Consider the following 17,484-nt stretch of genomic DNA (forward strand, 5'->3'; position numbering starts at 1 on the left):
TGACAACCTCTGCATATTCTATTTCCTTCAATGCCGTGACTGCATGCCCACTTACATCCATTACACACAGGTTGTTTCCATTATTTATAGCCCTGAGTTAGTTACTCTAAGTAAATACTTTCAGAACTAATGTGATGTTTATTTTTCTTTCTCTGTAACATTTACTCATCTATGTAATGACAGTAGGTTAGGCTTCAAGTTGTTTTGGAGATATTCAAGGAGAGAAACACAGCAACATCTTGTCTATTTGTATCTGTACACATAGATGACTAACCATGGGGCCATTTGTTCACATTTCACAATTCTGAACAAGTCACAAGTTCATAGTAGGGAGCAATTTGTTTACTGTGTCCAGTCACCCTATACAGGAGCTGTGCTGTAACAGGCACTGGATAACCATTCTCTCCCTCCCTCCACTGAGCAGTGTTCAGTTTGACCTGGTGCTGCCTATCTTGTGGGACAGCAGTGCACCTCGGCTGCATGAGCTCAGCAGCATGACTAGAACATGCCGAGGACACAGTCAGAGGGCACATGTGCTGCTCAGACTGGAGACGAGCAAATTAAGGAAGGCCACCTGGATGGTTAGCTGCCCACTATTCCCGACTGGACTACCCCTACAGTATATAGATTACACAGCAATGTTGTGTTATTGAATTAATTGCTTCTATCCTCAGGATAACAGAATATATCATTTACACCCTACATTTCTTGATTAATGGTATTCCTAACTTTTGATATGTGTATGGACTTTCCACAACAGTGAAAGTGAAAATGTGACACAACACATTACTGTTAATTAGAAAACGATTCAGTACAGTCAGCCAATCAGCTTCCAGTTCTAGCTGGCCCTAATAGACGGTAGATGCCCACTGGAACGTCTCAGCACCAACTGTGAATCAAATTTAAAATCAACCTGCACAAGTGCTGGCTTTTTCTTTTTGACTTACTGTATTTTTAAATGTAGTTCACATCTATTGGACAGTAAATACTAAACAAAGACACAATTGGTCCAAATTAATGTTATTATCCACCAAAGCCAGCCAATCAATACTTTGCGCCTCTACGAAAGCAACCAGTCCTGTACCTGGAGCACAGACACAGCATCTTTCAACAACAAAGCGAGACGCAGACAGTTCAGTGATATTGCTCCATTCATATATAGATTCAGGAGAGAAAGGCTTTGGCTGAAGGTAGAAACATGGTGAGTTAGGAGGCATTTTAGTGAGCTTGTATTGGTAGTTCAGATTCCATCGTACACAGACTGTTCAGTAATTGCTCCGTTCATTTCTCAGGCAATGTCCCGATTATAAATAGGAGTTTAAAACCCTAACAAGTTAATAAAAACTAAAAATCAATTTACTAAATAAAAAACAATTGTTTCTCTTTATATGTATGTCACCCTTGTTCTTTATTTAAAGGAATCTTCAGGACTATTGTCTTCGAACGTCTTTACTCAGTGGAAAGGTACCTGACGAATCAGTACAAGTTCAAGGTAAATATAGGTTAAGGTGTTTTTTTTTTTTTTTTTTTTTATATAAAGAAAACCGTGGTAAAAATAGTTTTCTAATAGCGATAGTGCCCTCCCTGATGGCTGTACCATGTGATAGTTGACCTTGACTTTCATTAGTACCCTCGCCTTTGGTTCGGGATGCATAACTCCTGTCATGGTCAATTATCACATGGAAGAGCCATCATCGACGGGCACTATCACTTAATTACTTCACACTCTTTTCCACAAAGCATTAATTAAAACAACGTTCTAGAATTGTCATACTTGTAAACATCAAGTGCAGTATTTGCTTTATCAGTGGAGCAAGGAAATTAAGTTAGCTTATCTGGCAGTTTTTATGGACTCAAATCAATCAACAAGTCTGGATATGCTCCTACCCTTGCAACTACGTACTGGGCTTTTTTTCTGAATGTCAGACACCGATACTAAAAATACTAGCCATCATATTTATACAGAACCGCAGTTCTGAAACATTACCTTGGCAAGCGATCTGACGATAGGGCTTTCCATTATGCCTCTGAGAAAAATGAGGTCTATTTCCTTCGCCCCCGTGGTTGTGGGCAGCTCATTCAGGTTATCCAGCACCTGCTGCATTGCTGTTAAAGACAGGTAATGACATTGCTCTATTAATAATAATCTACATAATACAACATGCCCTGTTCTCAATCAGAGCTTCAACTGATGGGCTGTTTAAAAAAAATAAATACAAAATAAAGTTCTATAAATCCTAAAACTGTTGTCTTTTAAATAAAGCCTTATTACCAGAGCCCAATATTCCAGTTAATTACATTATAAACCACAAAAACAAAAGCCATCTACAATATTGTGTTAAAATATGCTAAAGTAACAGACCATACTGTAATAACCTTACATTGATGTGATCGTTTCTGTCACATGATCAAAGATCCACGAGATGTCAGAACACAGAGAAATGAAAATGGCCCAAATACTGTACAGTTTCTTGTGACGCATCAGTCATTTGTCTATTCTTGTATGAAAAGACTTCTGCCAAAACAGTCTGCAGTACCATCAGCCCAATGACAAGTCAGATCTGCTGTATTGTCTATCATATACAGCTCAATGACTTGCAACTGAGAGCTGCAGTTTTTGTATGTTACAGAGTGTGTCAGGATTGTCCAGCTACAGTAAAGTGTTTGCTACATATTGCCTATGCATTTACTGTTGAGCTAATGAACATGGTAACTTATAAATATGGCAAAAAAATACAAATCAAGTACTTCAAAGCCCTACAAGAACAGAATGCACTTAGAGGCTTTTCATTTTTAATCAACTCTTCATATGAAGACATGTGAAAGGCTGACTTTGTATTCATACCACATTCGCTGGAGGGAAAATTACTGCGAGTGATTTCAGCTAAACCAAAAGTTAACAGATAACTTGTTAACCTTATCATCATTCTCTTTTTTTTATATCACTTACTGTAATAACAAGTTGGAATCAATGGTACAAAAGAATTCATCTCATAGATGTACCACTTTCATCACCGTCCGATTATATATGTGGGAGCGAGAGCAAAAAGCAGCTAAATGCACACCCACCTACACTAGATGCAAATACAATGAAAGTAGTTTTATTTTACATGAAAGCCATGCAATGCAAGACCAGATGGAATATGCATGTACATGAGTGACCCTAAAACCTGTCTTCTCTTGTACAATGTGCCAGCACCTTTTTTGAGTGAAAGGTGTATGCGGCAGAGATGTACGGCTCTTTGATACAAACAGTTTAATTTATTTGAAGTCTTCCCACTGATGATGGGAATGAGAATGTATTTTTAGGTATCAGGCTTTTAAAGACTGTCACCCAGACCTGTGGTTGCTTTGACAGACTCACTGAGAGCAGAAACTGACCCAAGACTGTCACTGCTACTGGGAGCAGGCTGATCTTTGGGATACAAATTGAACATTTGTGAAACTGCATGTGTGTTAAAATGCTGTAACAACTGTACTGTGTTTTAAAGAATATAAAGGAGGCTGTGTGGTACAGTGGTTAAAGAAAAGGGCTTGTAACCAGGAGGTCCCCGGTTCAAATCCCACCTCAGCCACTGACTCATTGTGTGACCCTGAGCAAGTCACTTGTGCTCCGGCTTTTGGGTGTTACGTTGTTGTAAGTGACTCTGCAGCTGATGCATAGTTCACACACCCTAGTCTCTGTAAGTCGCCTTGGATAAAGGTGTCTGCTAAATAAACAAATAATAATAAAACCAGTAGAAATACTATTGCAGTAAATTATGAGCAGGATAATGATTTGAACTAAAAAAAAAAAAAAAAACTGACCAAGTGTTAATGTTAGAAAAAAAAGCTTGTCTGTGTGACTTTGTTATTACAGTGCATATAACTTCTTGGAAATTGTTCAGACTTAAACATAGTCTCCCCTACCTTTAAATTAATGAGAATTATTGCATGCAGAAGCCTATAACCTTGGCCAAAGCAGGCATCTCATTAAATTAACTTGAAAATGAAGTCATAGTTTTTTTTAAGTACTAAACACAGAGCCTAGGTATTGCAATATAGCAAAAGAAAAAGTAACCCTTTCTAGACAGAACGATGTTTGAAACTAAAAATGTATGTTAAACCTATTTGATTTTACTGAAGAAAATAATGAATTTTGTAACCTCGCCTTTACCTGCTTGTAGCAAAGCGGTGCCAGGCATGGCTAACACACGGGAAAAATTAGTCTTGGCAACTGAAGTGGGATTTGCTGGTCAAGCGCTGTCCTCAGTTCAAGGTTACTGTTGATTACCTCATTATGTTATAAAATTAATGAGAGCTTAGTTATAAAAAATAGGATGCAAGCTTTTCTCATCTGTAGAGATGCCAGTCCGAGTCGTCTCTTGAATCCAGCCAAAACATGACTTCATGGGGTGAATTTGGAAAAGCGCTTACAGTAGAGTTTCATATTAATTAAAAAACTAACCTTAGCAGGTAAACAGGGTGTCTGAGACCTGCTTGCACAGGGGATTTTTAGAAACAGAGAGCGAGAGATCAAAACGTAGGTTAAGAATTGAAAAAAGCCAATAAGACTATTTCATCTAACTATGTTGTTATAGCCTGGATTTAAATGGAAATAACTGAATTTGCAACTATAGACTTAGAAGTTTGCCATGAACAGTCTTTATGAAAAGAATGCTTTTGATGTTAAGAGGGAAATACATTTTAAACCCAGGTTGGAATAATTAAACAGAATAGGTATTATCTTTCTCTCCCTCTGTGGCAATGTGCCCTGCCCTTGTGTGCGTTTCTGTGTTGTATGTTGCATGTTGTGTGTAAATGTTGGTGTATTGTAGTTGGTACACGGGATATAAACAGGTCTGTGTTTCACGTGTGATTTAAAATGTAATTGTATTTAGGCACGGGATTCCACATCACTTCACGTGCATTTAAAGTATTTAATATGTGAGCACAAGGTTGCACGTAATTAATTCACGTGCTGGGATTCAAGTGAATAATTAATTAGTAATTGAATCCCGGCACAACAGTATATATAGATGCACGTTTCATTCACTCGGGGTTGGGTGTTCGTGAGTGGAGAACGGGAGAGAGAGGAGAAAGAAAGTAAGAAAGATCGTAACGTTTGTTTTGCTTCACTCACCGTTTGTCTGTCTGTTTACTGTTTAGTCCGTTTTGTTTATATATTTATTTTGGCGTAAGTGCCGTGTCCTGTTTTTGTGTTCTCTTGTTTTGTTTATTAAATGCTGAGCACAACCAAGTGCTCAGCTTCACCAACCTTGCTGTCTCTGTCTGTCTGTTTCTTCCGGGCCTGCACGTATTCACCACTTTGCCACACTCTCTCTCTCTCCTCTATACTTGTATTTTATTCATTTGTATGCTGTATTAAGAAACTCCATGGTACTGAGAAAAAATAACATCAGTTTAAAAGTTCACCTCACATGTTTTGGAAATGAGAAAGGGATGGAACATGAGATCATAAAAAATTAATTTTAGAAAAGGAGTTAACTGTACTTTTTTAATATATTGTTCACTTAAAAGAAGGCCTGTCAAGGCAGATTAATGTTTGGATTAAGACTGCTGATGTATTAAATGGAGAAAAAGTTATATAAAAAGTCCAGGCAAAACCCCAGTCAGTATCACTCAACTTGCTAACTACAAGTTCTGTGGTCCATGCTCTGATGATCTCTGAAAAAGTTGGTTGCTGTTTGGTCGTATTCAGTAGTCTGCCTTTGAAGACAGCTCTTGTTTTGATGTTGTATTCTACAACTACACTTCCATATAGTGGAAGGTAAGAACAATTTTGAATTTATCTCTAATTTATATTGATTCATTGCTATAAGGTATAGGAATTATATTTTAGCTTTGGAGAGTGATATATTGCATGTTTTAGGATTTAGCGGTGGGCATTTTAGTTTTTTGCTGGCTAGCCTAAGGGCTAAGCATATGATAATCATATTTGTATTACTGTATTCAAATATTAATGCTGTTAAACCTGTAAAGACACTGGAAGTGCCCCGATTGCCTATTAGCAGGGATCCAAAGTGACCTGCAACCACTCGATCCATTATTTACTAAAACCAAAAGTACTAATACTGCTCTGATTCGTTAAAACATCAAATTGAATGAGTCTGTGTGATTTTCTTGATTATTTAAATGTTGTCTGGATATGTTGCAAGCTCAGTGCATGAACAATCCACTACAGGAGTCCAAAACATCTCTGTGTCCTCCTTAAACTCCCCTAATCTCCCCTGAGCTTAAAAGTGTGCTCAGAGCAATAAAAGGAGTATGTGGAATCTGACAGGGGACAGCATTAGCCAGAACCTTTGATTGCTTGACTTGGGTTTCTTTTAAAGAATGTCAGAGACCTGCGTTGGTTTCAGTTTCTCAATTCGGAGCATGCGTCTGTGTAGGCACTATGGTTTCCCTCTTGCAGCAACAGGTACTGTGTGGAAGGTAGACTTGTTATTCAGATTACCTTTGATTTGTCACCCTGCTGCCAAGAATTAGCACCCCCCTATTTGTCAGCATCACAGATAGCAAGCTGGTTGCCTGCTGCACCTAGAACAGCTTGTATTGAGGATTAATCAAGTATTCCTGTTGTAGGTGGATAGTTGTCTTACCAAGAAACCACAGTTAATCCTTTATCTATATTGTTAACAGCTTATTTATTTAGTGTTATTCAACAAGGATTTGAAAAGGTTAAGATCATCCACTATGACATCACTGAACAAAGACTTGGGAATTGGTACTGTGGCAATTGAACCCGAGTGTAGCATGACAGATACATTGCAGATATAACTGCATAATTTCTTTCCTAGGGGTATAGGAGTAACCACCAAGTGACAACGCTCCTATCTCTGGATTCAATCCAGGACAGGGTTCAACACAGAGACTAACACGCATCTCTTAGCATTTCCTGCCAATGTATCCCTATTTCTATTCATTTCCAGGCATTAGCACAAAATAACAATTGTGCTGCAGCTTGAAAAGAGGTTTTAGAAATAACATATCGTGTTACTTTTAGAACTTTTCCGTTTGGTTATCACCTTACATGGAAATACTATCATAAAGCTAATTAAGCCTGATGGTACTATAGTAACAGTGCATAGTACTATAAATTCACAAATATGTTTGCTTCCTTCTCTGGTGTTTGCTGCCAAGAAAAAAAAAATGACACACGCATTAAAAAAAGAATGTTTAGTTTGTGAACAATAACAAACCATCCCCCATTTCACAAACCAAGATGTATTCACTCAATGCGCCAGCTCATAGGATACAGAGTAAAGACAAAACAGAGTGTGTGCCTATGTCCTGGACACGATTTGCTGCAGCCTTGGCGAGATTCAGGAGGCAGTCTGGTGGAGATGCCCTCGTCACTTATGTCTGCTTTGCAACAGGTGTTCACCCACGGAGGGTGGCGTCTCATCGCCCCCCCCCCACTTTGAGGCACAAGCCTCATCTCTAGGCGAGGACAGCTCCATTAGGACAGATGGGGGCCCCTAACTCAAACCACATTCTCCTAGTCATAGCCCTCCTGCTCAATCTTCTACAGGAGAAAAACATTTTCCATGTTGCATGAGCTTCAAATAATTGCTGCTGGTGTTAATACTACCTTGGTTCCATATATAAAACTGCTGATAAGGCATTCAGGTGCATGAATAGCAACAGTTGATATAAATAAGTGTGAAGCCAATCTTCTCTGTGCCAATGGCAGGGCTGGTTTACAAGCAGGGTGCTTACTAAATTGATTTCAAGATGCATTTTAGGTTAATACTGCATTGACTTGAATGAACCTTAGAATGCGCCGAACAAGTATAACCGTGGCAAACTGCGCTGGTAAATAAACTAATGAAGGTGCTTGTGTGTGTTTGTGTCCCACCTGGATTTGTTTTGGTTTGTTTATTGATTCCCGGGTTTGGTCTTCATATAAAAAACACTGGTCTTGTTCAAAACTGTATTTCAAGGCAATCATTCTAGGTCTTGTACTATACTAGCAAGAGTAATTTGTTCTTGCTGTTCACAAGATTCTAAAATATTCAGACAGCAGTGTTTTCTTTTGGCTCAAAAGCAGATTAAGTGTTTTTTTCCTCCTCATATGTTGCCATCGGTCCAAGCGTCAATCTGTCAGCTTTTCTTTTCTGCTTTTATTGAGGTCAGTCTGTCTACAGCTGTTCTATTTACTTACCTCAAAATACACAATGATTGGTTTACCCAACTGTACAAAGAACAGTAGACTAAGTCTTTGTGGAAATCAATAACTTTTTTTTAAGACAGTAAATGACTGACAGTAATAAAAAAAATTAACTATCCTGATATACCAAAACCTTTTATCACCTATTCATGTGAAACTAGATGTAATGCAGTCCCAGGGATTCCGTGGCTAGATTAAGTGCAGTGTCACACTCATCATTCCATTTAATTTTCTCTGTGGCATGCACAATTTTAAATTTGCCAGTGGGGGTTCCTGGAACATTTATATTATGTAATGTATTTAGTTTGCTAAGAGATTATTACATTCAAAGTAGAATATGATAAGACTTCTTCAGTATTACAGATTTATGTGCTCTCTTACAGTATATACAGCAAGCTTTGGAACAGAATAATTTACCTCTAAACGATAAGTACTGTGCATTTCTGCACTTACCCTTTCCTACGGGTCACTGCAGGCTTGCCACACAGTGGGACATGCATAGGTTCTTTATTACTAGTTTAATCTGAAAATGCTAATTTTACAGATTACAGTGGCAACCTACTATATATATATATATATATATATATATATATATATATATATATATATATATATTTATTTATTTTTTTTAATTTATTTTCCCCCAATTTGGAATGTCTAATTATGTTTTTTCTCTTCACCACAGTGAGTCCCCACACAGCACAGACGTTCTGAGGGCATGTGAGCGTCCACTGATCTCACAAGTCTAAAGCCAGAATCACTTTTATGCCGAGCAATCCAGAACAGAGGTGGGCGGGCTACCAATCCCAGAGAACAGAGATCAGCCCTGCTTTTTATCCACTTTGAATGTGCTCGTCTCAGGTCTGTAGGGTTCTCTGTTGCGCAGTGAGGAGAAGCAATCCTTGCCGGTCTCCCATCCCCCACCCCGGGAGTGTCAGACACCTCTTTCGGGGTTCCCACTAAAGTTCAGCCTCTTTGAACAGCCCGGACGCGAACTGACGTCATCCAAGCTGTATGACTCATCCTGCACTCCCAGTGGCAGCGCTTTAACTGGATGAGCCACTCGGGGACCCCACCTACTATATAATTAACAAATATTAAGATCTACCATAAATATAATCCAACCTTTGGTTTTACATACAGTACCATCTTTATTTTCCTCTATGGGCAAACTGTCTATTCTATAAAATAAAAATAAAAAATTGACATGGGTAATTTGCCCCCTGTCCAACACCAGAATCTTCAGACTGTGCTGAGTGTGCAGCTAGATCATAAAACACCCAGACTCACCCTGAAGTACAAGATACTTGAAGATACTTTTTTTAATAAAGTAGTTTGAAGATGAGTGTGTTGGCTTGCTTTCTGGTGTTTTCTTATGTCAACAAACTTATGATTTTGCCTTATTGTTGTTTTAAAAATCCATATCTGAAGCTGTACGCAGTTAATTAAAATGTGAATGTATTTTTTTTGCAGTCTAAAGTTTTTTTTACCAGTAATGCCGCAAAGCGGTTATTATGCTGAAGTTAAATGCAGGCTGTTGCAAATACAGAGTTGCAGGGCAATAACAATTTGGTGGGTACAAAGTCTTTAACTGTACAGAATTCACTACAATGTCAAAAATATTACTGTTACTGCTCAGTAGGACAATAAATAGAAACGCAGAATGGAATAACTGATTACAGTACAACTTTAGGTTATAGATAAATCCAGACCTACATTTAATCCTTCATAACATCAATCTTTAAGCAGTGCAAAATGTATTAAAAAAATAAACACTTTACAAATGCAAGCATTCTGAAGACACTGTAGCAGACAAACCAGCAAGCATCTCAACCACTGCATTTAGGATTGATCCATATGATACGTGTTTATTTTTCAAGCTTACAGTATATGCCATCATCTTGTCTCGCATGTAGACTTCACTATACCTAACAGAAATGCAGAACAACACTGGCCGTTACAACTACTTATTTCGTCTTATTACGCATCCTCGGTACTGAAAACTTTTGTTGCTTCTTGAAAGAGGGACGTGACTGTTGTCACTGCTTTGCTGTAAAATCTACTCAAGCACATAAAAGTGAATACTGTGGGCCATGCAGCACAAAGCCCAAGATATCCAAGCCTTTGTTACATACTTCGATCAGTAAATTACAATCAAGTTAAGAAATTAAAATAAGGAAAGGTACAAGTCCACAAGTACCACATTTCTTACAAAATGTAACTAAAATAAGTAGCTCCAGTAAAAAAGTATACTCTGGTATTCTGAGAATCCAGCTTGGTAATTGTGTGCAGTAGAATAGTTTGTTACACATATACAAATAGGCAATATACTGCAACTATGGATAAATTATTTGAGCATAGAAATACCGGTATATGATTTTTTTTTTTTTTTTTGTAAATATATATAATCATTTTAAAAAATATATATCATTTACTGGTATTTATATATACAGTACTGTGCAAAAGTTTTAGGCAAGTGTGAAAAAATGCTGTAAAGTAAGAATGCTTTCAAAAATAGACATGTTAATAGTTTATATTTATCAATTAACAAAATGCAAAGTGAGTGAACAGAAGAAAAATCTACATCAAATCAATATTTGGTGTGACCACCCTTTGCCTTCAAAACAGCATCAATTCTTCTAGGTACACTTGCACACAGTTTTCGAAGGAACTCGGCAGGTAGGTTGGCCCAAACATCTTGGAGAACTAACCACAGTTCTTTTGTGGATTTAGGCAGCCTCAGTTGCTTCTCTCTCTTCATGTAATCCCAGACAGACTCGATGATGTTGAGATCAGGGCTCTGTGGGGGCCATACCATCACTTCCAGGACTCCTTGTTCTTCTTTACGCTGAAGATGGTTCTTAATGACTTTCGCTGTACGTTTGGGGTCGTTGTCATGCTGCAGAATAAATTTGGGGCCAATCAGATGCCTCCCTGATGGTACTGCATGATGGATAAGTATCTGCCTGTACTTCTCAGCATTGAGGAGACCATTAATTCTGACCAAATCCCCAACTCCATTTGCAGAAATGCAGCCCCAAACTTGCAAGGAACCTCCACCATGCTTCACTGTTGCCTGCAGACACTCATTCGTGTACCGCTCTCCAGCCCTTCGGCGAACAAACTGCCTTCTGCTACAGCCAAATATTTCAAATTTTGACTCCTCAGTCCAGAGCACCTGCTGCCATTTTTCTGCACCCCAGTTCCTGTGTTTTCATGCATAGTTGAGTCACTTGGCCTTGTTTCCACGACGGAGGTATGGCTTTTTGGCCGCAAGTCTTCCATGATGGCCACTTCTGACCAGACTTCTCCGGACAGTAGATGGGTGTACCAGGGTCCCACTGTTTTCTGTCAATTCTGAGCTGATGGCACTGCTGGACATCTTCCGATTGCGAAGGGAACTAAGCATGATGTGTCTTTCATCTGCTGCAGTAAGTTTCCTTGGCCGACCACTGCGTCTACGGTCCTCAACGTTGCCCGTTTCTTTGTGCTTCTTCAAAAGAGCTTGGACAGCACATCTGGAAACCCCTGTCTGCCTTGAAATTTCTGCCTGGGAGAGACCTTGCTGATGCAGTATAACTACCTTGTGTCTTGTTGCTGTGCTCAGTCTTGCCATGGTGTATGACTTTTGACAGTAAACTGTCTTCAGCAACCTCACCTTGTTAGCTGAGTTTGGCTGTTCCTCACCCAGTTTTATTCCTCCTACACAGCTGTTTCTGTTTCAGTTAATGATTGTGTTTCAACCTACATATTGAATTGATGATCATTAGCACCTGTTTGGTATAATTGTTTAATCATACACCTGACTATATGCCTACAAAATCCCTGACTTTGTGCAAGTGTACCTAGAAGAATTGATGCTGTTTTGAAGGCAAAGGGTGGTCACACCAAATATGGATTTGATTTAGATTTTTCTTCTGTTCACTCACTTTGCATTTAGTTAATTGATAAATATAATCTATTAACATGTCTATTTTTGAAAGCATTCTTACTTTACAGCATTTTTTCACACCTGCCTAAAACTTTTGCACAGTACTGTATGTATGTATGTATATATTATATATATATATTCTCTATAATTACTGTATAGTGTATAAAAAGAGTTGCCAAACTAGTTACAATCAATACAAATGTAAGCATCTTTTTAATCAAGTACAATACATTATATTTTTACCACTGAAATATTTTTATAATGTAGGAGCCAAATGTGTGAATATAGACTTTATGATTAAATACATTCAATAAAGGATCCAATGTTCTAAAAGTATATTATTAGAAGGAAGGGGGTGGGGGTGGGGGGTGGGGGGGGAGTGCTACCACACAGGTAAATTCCAAAAAATTTCTGTAAACTTTTTTCTTCAACTCCAGCAAACTCACCTACAGGAGTATCTGCTCTTTCACTTGATGAAGAACACTCTTCCTTGGGAGATGAATTGGTTAAATCATTTGCATATCCATCTTCAGCTAACAAAACCATAGCTAGAAACAGGATGGACTTACAGGTCAGCACAGTCTCCGACAGCTCTTTGTCCAGAGATCAATGTAATGAATTGCTGGTACGACTCCTGTGGTTTGACTAACCAGAAAGAGGCCAGGCAGCTCGTTGTGTGCCAGATTTTCTGTGCAAGCTCCAATCAGCCTCTCGCTCCTATTTGCAGCACCAAAACAAGACAATTCACTTGCGATCAGATTGCCTTTAATACCGACTGGAAGCTATAATCCCACAATCCCTTGTGTTTCAAGGGTTTTCAACAAGCCCCTTTGCTGCAAAAGCAATAATCTTATATAAGAGCTGTAGCTGCCTGCTATACAAGTACACTGCTGTCTCATCTGTGCAGAACAAAAGGAGAAAAAAAAATTCACTGGCATTTGGTCAAAATGATTAACCAAACTATTGCAGTTCAGTTGGATTACCCTCAGACTGGGTTGACAGCTACAGGATGTTCCATCACTACACATTTAAAAAAACCCAAGCTCCTCTTTTAATTTTATTTACTGAAATATATTACAAAAGACGTCTTGAATTGCTAAGATGCACTTGAACTTATACAGAGAATTTACCCAAATATCCACTCTACTAAAAGGAATGAACCGTGGCAAATAACAAATGCTATGCCTAGATCAACAAACCAAACGGGCGACATTGACCTAGTTACAATAGCAGGTACAGTGCATGTATTTTCTCAGGAAATCTTACTCTTTAGGGATTACGAATAAAATGCCTTTCAAAAATCACAGAACTACTGCCATTTTGGAATCGGTTTATTTTTGTGACTGCATGAGCAGCAGCCAAACACTAGCTGGTATTTTGGTAGGAATTGTTACAGTAAACCTCTTATTGGTTTTGTGCAATTCATTTTAGTCAACTTTAAAGGCTGCACTGTACTACATTCATAGCTAAAAAGTAATGAAAAACTAAACCAGGGGCTTCAACTATTAAATTATTGTATCCAAATGTGGATACTCATATTCTAAAAACATAATGTTCTTTAAAGCAATTACTTAATAAAACAGCTTCCCACACATATCTCTGGGCAGTGCTAATGATCTCAACACAGGCTCACAGTTATACACTACACTCTGTTGTCATGGAATATTACAGCTATTTGTTTAAAATTGTTTTTCTCTAACCAGATATTCTCCAGTTAATTCTTCAATTTTAGATTTTTTGTCTTTCTTTCTTTCTCAAGACATTTTACAGTATATAGTTTAGTTCTCCCAATAGCAGCTTACTTGGGAGAGGAATTAGATTTGTGTCTGAACCGATTTATATAATATCAAAGTTGTACAGTAAAAGTACCAGAAATTACTAGGTTGTTTATAAGAAAAAACTAGATCATATTTACATTTGTGTTCTAATGAATGGCTTTGTTAAGAACAAAACAATAATTCCCTTGCCAGATTATTATTTTTTTAACATTTTTTTCTTTTTGTATTACTACACAGGGTTGTTATTGTTACATAGCTGGAAAATTAAATAAAATGGGTGTTAGTGCTGCTGGAAAAAGCAACTTAAACTGAGAGATGATGAACCCTCTGCAACACATTTTCACTCCACAAAATCTCACTTCTGGTTTATCTATGGCAATTTTGCCAAGGCATTGGTAACAAAGCACCCAATAAAGATTACTGCGGATTGGTTTTTATTCTAGTTATACCCTTACAGTAGATCCACAAGTATCCTTTTTTCAAACTGGTTTGTGCTTAAAAACCATCCAGTGAAAAACAGTACATGTACCTAATATGTATATGATCAACAATAAATATAGGTTAATATGTCTGAGCTACATGTACAGTACACCAGACAAGTGGCTCCATATATTTTGCCTTAAATATAAAGAGAAGCTCACTGTGACCTACATTGACAGTACTGAATTCAGATTGTTTCTTGTAACAAGATAGCACAAAGATGTGGACAAATTCTGATCGATTCCCTGGCTTATCCCATTTTGTTAGTTATACCAGTTGATTCTAGCAATTAAAATTACCCAAATCTCTCTGTACATAGGTTAAAGGGTAAGGCTATATAATATAAATGTCTTCTTTAAATTCTTAGTGATGTCCTATAATACGGGTTATATGACCCTGTATTGTGTCTGCTTATATCATTATTTCCTATGCATAACTATTCCAGAAAACATGAAAATCAGACATTAAAATAGAAATTAAGTTTAGAAGAATGTAAATGATTCAATGTACCCTTTATTCAGGTTTATTACTTTTATCCAGGAAAAAAAAGTAAAATATCATCGCGTTAGTTTAATACCTGTAACATTAAATTGACTGATTCTTCCTGAATCTAAATCGGTTCATTTCAGGTTCTGCAGTATAAATGTTACAATTGCTGAATGCTTTTTGAACTTGTTTCAAGATAGGGTCAGTTGTATTCTGTACCCTTTTCACTAGACATTCAGAGGCAGTACAGTACACAGTGGCACTGTTTTTCTTTAGCACAACACTGCCAGTTAGAATAGTCATATTTGTACATCTGGCATGTAAGAGGATGTGATCTGAAGTGCTTCTGTTTAATACATGAATGATGGAGGGCCGTAAATCTGATTCCACAAATGACGGATTATGAAATCAGTTAGTATGGATTAATTTGCACTGAACATGGCATCTATTTATGACAATCCTGTTCAGGGATCAAAGGAAATTGTATTTTATTACAGCAGGGTAACATGTATTTTTGCTCTCTAGCTCTATGATTCTTGTACATTCTTTGGTATTGCTGCCTGCCTGTCTCAAAGGACACAACCAGATTTCTATTTCAATTACAAACTCAAACCCAAATCTGATTAATCCGACGAACGCTTACATCTTCTTTGTTATGTCATGAAAATGGACTGTTAAATTGCAACAGACCTCACTATATCCAGTATAACTCCAGTAGATGTTGTACAAATTACTGTCCCTATCAATGCTGCTGCCGTATTCCTAATCCATGATTGGTTTATAAAAAAAATCGAAATCCTGCACAGGAGATCTCAGAACCTTCTGCTTTCTAAACTGGGACTAAGGAAGCAGCTCCTGCAGTGAAGGGGTTAAGAGTTCCATATGTTGGCCTGGTCCCTTCTTAACTTCCACTTATTGCAGCAACCGGTCACTCAAAACACACACCTCTACATTATATTTAGGGCTTCTGTTTTTCAGGTTTTATTAATTGTATTTTTCGGTGCTTATTTTTAGCTATTTTCGAGTTTTATGTAAATCGTTTTATTTCGGGACTTTCGGTTTTGATATATTGTATGAAATTAGTGTTTTTGGTTACCTTTATAAAATGCTTCAGCGCTTTTTTGTGTGTAAAAATGTGTATAGTAACTCAACGCTACTTGCACGCTTAAGTTGTACCTTCTTTCCTTTGCTGTCTTCCACAACGAAATATGGTCACAGGCACATTCTTCTGGGGTTTTTGTGTGTAGGCATTTTTGTACATTTCGCCACAATTCTGTTTTATATCCTCTGTATCTTAATTGTAATACAGCTTTAAATCCTGCTAACAATCCTCCATCCTGATTGTAATTTCGTTTTAAATCTTGCAAGCGGAGTCGCCAATAGAAATGTAGGAATGTGCTGTCACTCAGTAGTCGGGGCGGGTTTAAAGTATTCAGAACAAATCAATGATAGATACAAGTCAGGAAGGCGGGACATTGCACAGCAGCACTGAGAAATGTATTTATTATTATTATTATTGTAGTAGGTTTTATTTTATTTTTTTAAATGGGAAAAGGGTAAAGTCAATGTGAATAGATGAACCATTTCTACAGTTTTTCCGGGTGTTTTCCGGTGTTTATTGGCTATTCACCAATTAAATTATTTTTGTATTGGGGGGGGGTGTTTTATCGGTTAAAACCAAACATCAGAAGCCCTAATTATATTCCCACTGAGATACTGTACATTATGTAGCCTGCAGTTAATTTTAAATGAATAAAAAAATTATATATATAAATTATCTGTTTATATATATATATATATATATATATATATATATATATATATTATATATATATATATTATATATATATATAATTACACACACATCCATACATATATATATATGGCTGTTCCGATTATCAGATTAATCAATTAAAGAGTTGATTGCAGATTTTTTTTATTTTACAATTTAAATCATGTATTAAAGTGCATTCTGGGTAGAGAGAGAAATACGTGCCGCTATTTAGGGAAGTGCTGATTCGAAGAGCGCTCTGTCTCCCCGGAAGTGGTAGGACACTGGTTTTAAACTTGTATAAAAGGGGTTAAAGTTGTGTAAAAATCATAATAGTTGTCTTGTTCTGTGAAGGGATTGCTGATAGTGTGCTATGGATGTATATAGTATTTGGAACTGGAATGTTTATCTACGTTGATTTAAATGATTGCCAAACATGTGTCTGCAAAGTTACTCGTGTGCACTGTAACCAGCTGTGGTATCCTGACCACCATAATAAACTGCTGATTTAGTTATAAACCGAGTGTTTTTTGTTTTCGTTTTTGTGCATTGCTAATAATTTGGCTGTTTAGGGGTTACCCCAGAGTGGTTAAACAGTATGTGTAACTGTGCTGCTCTGGTCCTTGGTGCTTGTGTGACTGAGTTATCAGGTCCCTAAATCTGTTTTATTAGGGTAATAGGTGGTGGTGGTGGTGGTGGTGTTGTTAACATAGCTGTTATGTTCAGTTTTAAAACTAACAGTAGTACAGCACCGCCGGCGCTATTACGTTATGGACTGTCGCAATAGCTACCATAAACTGAGCCAGCTGGGTTTTGACGGCAGTCGCAAGAGAGACGTGCATCTGTTTGATTAATAATGAAGTGT

General features: G+C 37.5%; 1 protein-coding gene across 4 annotated transcripts in view; it reads right to left on the reverse strand.

Annotated features, from left to right (window-relative positions):
* Positions 1–17,484, reverse strand: part of LOC117399378 (protein PALS2-like) — a 51,753-nt gene that overhangs the window by 14,970 nt on the left and 19,299 nt on the right. For 2 of the 4 annotated variants that reach the window (XM_059021838.1, XM_033998481.3), the window contains one exon: positions 1,988–2,106. The exons of 1 other annotated variant lie outside the window; for it this stretch is intronic. In XM_059021838.1, coding sequence (XP_058877821.1) covers positions 1,988–2,104 — 117 coding nt within the window. In that variant the 5' untranslated portion in view covers positions 2,105–2,106. Of the gene's footprint in view, positions 1–1,987; positions 2,107–12,550; positions 12,722–17,484 lie in introns of those variants that run through there. One more of the 4 variants, XM_059021837.1, reaches the window with a different exon arrangement.

This window comes from Acipenser ruthenus, chromosome 4, assembly GCF_902713425.1.
Source record: "Acipenser ruthenus chromosome 4, fAciRut3.2 maternal haplotype, whole genome shotgun sequence".
Lineage (NCBI taxonomy): Eukaryota > Metazoa > Chordata > Actinopteri > Acipenseriformes > Acipenseridae > Acipenser > Acipenser ruthenus.